This window comes from Pomacea canaliculata, linkage group LG11 (assembly GCF_003073045.1).
Source record: "Pomacea canaliculata isolate SZHN2017 linkage group LG11, ASM307304v1, whole genome shotgun sequence".
Classification (NCBI taxonomy): Eukaryota; Metazoa; Mollusca; class Gastropoda; order Architaenioglossa; family Ampullariidae; genus Pomacea; species Pomacea canaliculata.
In genome coordinates this window covers 20,892,389-20,899,628 of record NC_037600.1, presented here as the reverse complement: position 1 = coordinate 20,899,628, position 7,240 = coordinate 20,892,389, and the positions used below count along the sequence as shown (strand labels likewise).

At 44.1% G+C, this 7,240-nt stretch overlaps 1 protein-coding gene across 1 annotated transcript; it reads left to right on the top strand.

The window, feature by feature from the left end:
- Positions 1–146: 146 nt before the first annotated feature.
- On the top strand, positions 147–5,875 carry LOC112574699. The gene is made up of 4 exons (XM_025255928.1): positions 147–475; positions 784–976; positions 1,520–1,725; positions 1,933–5,875. Exons 1-4 carry the CDS (start codon positions 147–149, stop codon positions 2,102–2,104), a joined length of 900 nt encoding a protein of 299 aa, XP_025111713.1. The 3' UTR covers positions 2,105–5,875.
- The last annotated feature ends 1,365 nt before the right edge of the window (positions 5,876–7,240 follow it).

Below are 7,240 nucleotides of genomic sequence, written 5' to 3'. Positions count from 1 at the left end.
AGTGATTGATTTACTGGGAGAGGTTTCCATTTCCACGTGCCATGCCCTAGACACAGTGAACCAGTCATGTTTACTGCCCTTGTAGCCAGTAGGTTTTGGGACTCTATACTTTTGTCTTGACATCAGCAGCCATGACATTTTTCTCGATGGTTGCCTTTAAACCCCCGTGCATCTGTGAAACTGTAGCCGTGACACGTTTTCTTTATCAGGCCTCCTTTGGCGACAAGCTCAACCCCAACATCCTGATGGAGTGGTTCGAGATGCAGCGGCTGCTGGGCGTGGACAAGATCCAGCTGATGGACCTCCACAATCCTGAGCCCATCCAGAAGGTCTTTCGCTACTACACGGACCTGGGCCTGCTCGACCTTTTACCTTATGAACTACCGGGTGAGCCAGCCCCACCCTTCATCTACCCCTACCCGCTCGTCGCCATGTCTGTTGTCACTGTCACCCTCACACCCGTGTCAGCAGCTAGGTTGTCAACAGTCTCCAACAAGCATCCCACATTTCTATATTTTTCTCTATTGTGTCGATGCTCACTGTATTTGTGGGTACGTGCAGGTCTATTTCTGGCACATACATGAGCAGTAGATATATTTCCTTTTCTACGTCACCAGCGTTAAATTTAAATTTTGAGATTTAATCGTTGATGAATCATTTTATGGCTCGTCTGTTAGCCCTTGACCCCGGGTTTGTGCAATGGTTGTCTTTAGCACTCTGTATGGAGGTTAGCCCTGTAAGTGAAGGCTGATCATTACTGTTTGATCACCTGTCTGTGGGAAGGGCGGCCTATAATCGCGGCCTGGACTATGGTCACTGGGTGGCCCAGCAGGCCTCGCATGACGAGACGTTCCCCATCCTGGACTGCAGACAGCGCCTGGCAGGCTACACCTTCGTCCTCGGCCACGACATGGACGAGATAGCCATCCCGGCTCGCCACATCGACCTCAAGACCTTCTTCAAGGAGCAGCTGCAGGTGAGTATACCTGTGTGGGCGTGATAGAGCTTCATGTGGGCGTGATAGAGCTTCATGTGGGCGTGATAGAGCTTCATGTGGGCGGTTTGTGGGCTTGATACTGCAGAGCTCTGACGAATAATAATGATAGTGTAGCGGGAGCTTGTGTTGGGCAGTGTGTACCGCTGTTTTGTTCCCTCCATCCTCCACTTCCTTCCATTTCCCAGACCTCGCCACCCGGGTAAATAGCGGGTACAATACAGGGCCTGCACCCTGTTCGCCGCAGTGTGAGGAGGTGGGGTGGGTCTTTCCTTCCCTTTTGATTATTTCGAGTGAAGGAGAAGAACTTTTTTCACCGTGTGTGTTTCTCATCCGCTGTCAAGTGGCTCAAGTACATAAAATCCCTTTACTCTCCCTTTAGTCATCAGTAACCTAGTGAACTCAGTAGAATTAGGAATTAGAAGTAGGTGATAGGTATCAGCGGTGTAAGAGTTAGTTATCTGTAATAATCAAGTGGGAACTGGTTTTAACCACTTTAACTTGCTCGCGGCTGGTCTTTGCCAGGTCTACCCGGATGCTGCTGGTTTCTATTTCTGGACTGAGTTCTTTGTCTACGACTGGGGCCCCGAGAACAACAACAGCGACATCACCATCTTCAGGTACCTCAACAGTACGCCGCCCAGGTGGGAGTGCAAGAAGTATGTGTACCTGCCCAACCGAGTGTCGCAAGCACGCACCCACGCATTTACCCCCCGCTCACCTTATCGGACGTAAGTACTTTCTAGGTACATGAATACCTTTACTTATGTCTCATTATGTATCTAAATATTTTACATTCCTGTGTTAGGTAGGTTCAGTGAGACAGTTTAGGGCTTGAAGGACGTTTGTTGTGTTTGTTGTTTGATATTATGTTATTTTAGTATGTAACTGCTGTTTGCAGGGTGAACATATAAACTGTTTGTTTTTATTCTGAGCAGATACAACCTGCCTCAGGAGGAAATCCTTCTACACCACTACAGGGTGTGTCCTCATGTGTGGGACACGTGCAACACGCCCAAAATAACCGACTCCTCCGTCCTGAGGTTTCGAGAGATACTAGTGGCGAGACTGGAGCAGGCGAGGGTAGCGACAGGCATCAGGCCAAAGTGAGACACGATTCCATGACAACTGGGATTCCTTGAGTGCGCCAGCCACCGACTGTGTGAAATACTTGTCAGATGTTTTATCTCACTGGCAAATCGCACATACAGGCTCACAATCGCTCGTGAAGAGACTGGACTTTCCTTCCGACATCAAAAGGTACCCACATACAGGTGTACACAAACTGCTGACAGCTGATGGTACCCTGGGTACCCGACCCTAAACACTGATGACGCCAAGAGGTACAGTGTGACAGAACACTTCGTGTTGCCATATAAGTCTAGGATAGAACGTGTTTGTTCATTGAACACACACACATATATATATATGCCAATGTGCTTCCCGTAGACTGTATATATGTTTAGTTTCATTTTCATGATAACAACACAAAAACAACGCAAGAATCAATGTGCTACAAAGATTTACCAAAAGATTAACATACCCTCAAAGCAGAAATACACAGTTAACCCCCATGAAGACAAAGTACGGGTTCGAAATCCAAAGACGAGGCCTGAATGTCTGTTGGAGAACAGTAGTGTCCTTATACATCATTGTACAGAAAATATTCAGAGATTCTAAGGCTAAGCAGCTCATTCAAACATTTGCAACACCTAGCACCAACAAACAGCCATCAATTCATCTAAAGTATCATGCATCACCTACCCTTCCCCCTTTCATGAGATCATGTCATAGTGTCTTCCGACAAACTTTTTATCAGTTTCAAGAAAGTCCGACAAATGTGTCGAATAATGTGGTCATCAACCAACATCTGAGCCATCAACAGCGTCCCATCCTGAATTATTGTAAATTACAACTGCTGACTTCTGAACGGGTGCAAACTAGAGTCAACAACACTCGTAGCTTACCCCGGGGGTACCCATACGCTGATCCGCGGGTAAAGGTGGTTATTAACACTGGGGTGGATGACACATCAACACTAATGACAACAGCAAGAGTAGTCACACCTGCCCATAATCAGACTGGAAGACAACATATACTCCACCGGGTGGAGGTCACCTGGGTGGAACTAAGCGTCTTCGTCTAGCTACGATACAAGACAACGAAAAATAAATAAAAATTAGCAAAACAGTTACCTTGAGGGTTAGTAGGTCAGTATTTCCTTTCCCACACGCAGTACAGACGTTGCGCAGGGTCAAAGGTCAGACTAGAGACCAGCAGTTCACTATTTAAAAAATACAGCGCGTGGTGACCTCCCGACACTCTCTGTTCATCAGCACGTGACGCTCGTCTGACGTCGGGAAGCTCATCAAAGAGACGGTTTGCTCGCTGCTGACGGGTACACACTGTCATACACACCCACACACTGTGTGGATAGGGTACGATGCGTAATAGTCGAGAGAAGTACACACAGTCCTACACATTGCTGAGTGTAGATGGTCTCACGGGTAGTTGACATGCTGCTAACGTCAGTACCGGGTACTTACCTGTCGACACACTGTAGACGGGTACAGGTTGATGTTAATGACAGATGTACCCGGGTATACACCACAAAAGTGTTTTTAATGCATGCGAAGCATTTTTAGTGTAAGTTCAGGTATGTCTGCTTGAAGATGTGTCTGAGTGACTGTTTTATTTATTGTTTATTTTATTGTTTGTTTTTTATTTTGCTGAATTGATAACAATGTTTACAATACGAGTGTGCTAGTGAGTACACTTGTAGATGAACTAAAGAAGGATAATATATGAGAAAACGAGGAAGGGAGAGAGAGATGGGAGATTGTTGTTGTTTACCGTCCAAACAGATTGAACCAAAAGAAATGAGTGATCACAAAATGCCAGTGACGATTGTTTACAGAGTTTTAGCGGCGACAGAACAATGATCACACGAACAAATGTTTGGTTATGTGCAATGTAGCGTGTTAGGTACGTGTTATCTACGTGTTAGGTACGTGTTATGTACGTGTTATCTACGTGTTAGGTACGTGTTATGTACGTGACATCTTCTGTGCTCCTAGGTTTGTTCCACATGATTTTCACCTTTGATGCTTGAGTTCGCTGTGTGTGCTTCAGGCAGTAGACAAGCTGCATGCAACTGTTTCCCCGCCATCAAGCTTTCAAAACAAATGTTGGGCGAGAGGCGAGGGTGGCGACATACGAGGTTATGTGGGGCGAGGCGGACAGAGGGCGAGATAATAAGTTGAAACTATACTAAGTATACATATAATGTTGGAAAGAACGAGAGATAGACTGGGGACACGGATGTGTGAAGTATTGGCGGCGTATCGTGTAGTCAGTGGGTTTGTTATCGTGTGAACGAGAGTGAAGCAAGAGTTCTTTGGTGACAATGACAGTGACCGCAGCTGGGAGTTGACAAACATCTGGAGAGAGATGTAACCATTTCTTCTCTCATTGCCAGACACTTACGCTCTCTTCATTCCGCTTCACCTGGCTGATCATAAGTTTATTACCTTTACCCGACATACGTTTATTACTTTTACCTGTCATAGTCCGGTTTATAACTTGTGACAGTGTGACAGTGTAAATCTCTTGTCACAGGTTTATCACTTTTTATCGAGCTTAATCCTGGGCTAACAAGTTATACCTGCCTCAACCCAGGCTCACATGGTGTACCCGGCTTTGACGGTTTATCACGTGTACCTGGATTTCACAGGTGTACTTTGCTGTTTTCACAGGTTGTCGTGCTTGACGCTTAGTTTATCATTGACCTGGCTGATCCCAGACAACAGCCATTGTTAAGCTGATTGTAGTTTCTTGCCATCGAGGACTCAGAAGACGATAATGGGGGAAGGGAAGGGGTTGGTGTTTTACGCCCAGCCAACAGCTACGGTGTCACGGTAAGGCAGTCCTCCCTGTAAACAGATGCCACGTGCAAAGAACAGCGGGCGGAGACGAGAGCTGAACAGGTAAAAGTATAAACTTCAGACATGTTCAGTCACCGAGAATGAGACAGTAGCCGAAGAACAATTAAAGAAATAATGATTTTTTTTTAAATTTCAAAAATACGGTAGAGACAAAGCTGATGTATGCTGCTTTAGAGAAAATGGTGTACAATATTAAGCTTTTGTATTTTAGAATGAACAATTTTATTCATTATTCTTCATTTTTTGCTTGAAAGGTTGAGATTGAATCCATTTGAGAGCTTGGTTTGGATCCACAGCTTCAGAAACAGCGATAAAACAAGATATACATTGGTTTGAAGTAAAAACAAACACTAAACACACACGTCATAAAATAAGGTTTAAACAGGTTTGAAACAAGAAAGGTACTTCTAGTAGTATATTTATATTATATATTAATACAGACAAAGTTTATTATTTAGGGATAGAAAAAATAAGAATCTTATCAAGCTATCAACATATCGGCGAATGCCACACTACATCCACTGGCAAAGCGGGAATTCCTACAGACGGATACAACTACACAGACCACTACACAGACTTAGTCTGGTCCGAGGAACTGAGACACGTACTATTCAGGCGAGAAACTTTAAAACAAACAAACAAACAAACACACACACACACACACAAACAAACAAACAAACAAACAAACAAACAAACAAACAAATAAACAAACAAACAAACAAACAACAAACAAACAGCAAGAAAGAAGCTACTGATAGTCAAATGTATTCACTTCGACAAAAAGATATTCCTCGGGTATGCATGAGACGACAAAAATATTTATTTGTTCGAAACTAATCAGCATCATGTCGACTGCAATGTTCAATTTCGAATTTTTTACAAATCTCTACTGCTACTCACGTATTATCAAGTCAATAAAAACCATGTATCAAACATATATTTGTGTCATTCTATCTGCGCCACTAAGTAACCTGTGAGAGTCTTCGACTGATGAGGTCGACGACAACGATGACGATAAATGATGATGATGATGATGATGATGAGGAGGAGATAGAGGAAGAGGAGCCCAAGAAAACTATGATGATGACTACGACGACGAGCACACAACATTGTTTAAAGCTTGCTGTCAGCATGCGTTACACTACACTCTACCCACACCTACCTGTAACACCAACACGGAGACTGTGTAGGAAGCTGGCCACCTCACGACCGCACGTGACACAGTCACCTGGACAGTCACCTGAGTGACCCTGACCTCCGTGATACAGTCGTGTGACTGGCGGGCCGTCTGTGTGGTCGGACACACTTCGCTCACTGCACACCACCCGGGGTCAGTCTCCTCCCATTCTGCTGCCTCCCTCGAACCCCCTCACCTGCCACCATGACAGTCTCCACCCCTCCGTTCATCGTCCCCCTACATCTCAGTGTTTTGCTTCCATCTCTAGGCCCCGCCCACAGCTTGCTACCTTGCCCCTCCCCACTTCTCCTGTACCCACCATGCGTACCCGTGTTACACTTGCCTACACTTTGTGTACCTTGGCTACAACTGTTGAATACAACTGTTTAATGCAAATTTAGAAGAGTAGGTGGCGTGAGCACTCACATATCAAAATAAGTTTAAAATTAAAATTCTAAACGTGACACTCCAATTAATTTTGTTCATAAAAGCAAACAAAATGAACTAAACCGGCCTTGAAACAACCATTTTATTCAGATTACACTTCTGTAACTGCTTATTATGATGATAGGACGGTTAATATTTTTGAGGAACTTAAGTAGAAATGTTCTGATAAGTCAGCCTGCAAAATAAGTGTTGAGAAGCAAGACGAATAACCAAATAATTATACAAATTAACCGAATTATGGTCAGTGAAAACAGAGATTTAAATTGTAGCATTGCTTAGTAAGGTTGATGTTCAGCATGCTGTACCATTGCCAAAGCAACAAAGTTTCTCTCCATTTCTGAACTGAAGTGTTCTTCATTTGTGATCATTGCTGTCCTTGAGGTTTTCTTAATTTTCTTGCCATTCATTTCCTAAATTTCCGACTCCGATGACATTTGCACCGTTTTATTGAGGTTTTTCACTTCTAGATTTGAGGGCTGGCTTGGCTTGGTGCTGACTGCATTTCTGTTCCTGGTGTAGGTAAAACCTCCCTGCAATAGGTAAATACACAAAACGTCAGACAGGTGTGAATAAAGACAAGCTGTTAAATAACCTGCACTTTAGTAGCGTCTCACACAGGTCATTTCAAAGTGTACTATGCAGTGCAGTCTAATGATGATGATGATGATGATGATGATG

Bases quoted from the DNA above. Each gene is read 5' to 3' on its own strand.
- LOC112574699 (XM_025255928.1), top strand. From the start codon at position 147: ATGGTTGCCTTTAAACCCCCGTGCATCTGTGAAACTGTAGCCGTGACA. The intron at 977-1,519 runs GTGAGTATACCT...GGTCTTTGCCAG, and splicing joins TCTTCAAGGAGCAGCTGCAG to GTCTACCCGGATGCTGCTGG. The intron at 1,726-1,932 runs GTAAGTACTTTC...TATTCTGAGCAG, and splicing joins CCCCGCTCACCTTATCGGAC to ATACAACCTGCCTCAGGAGG.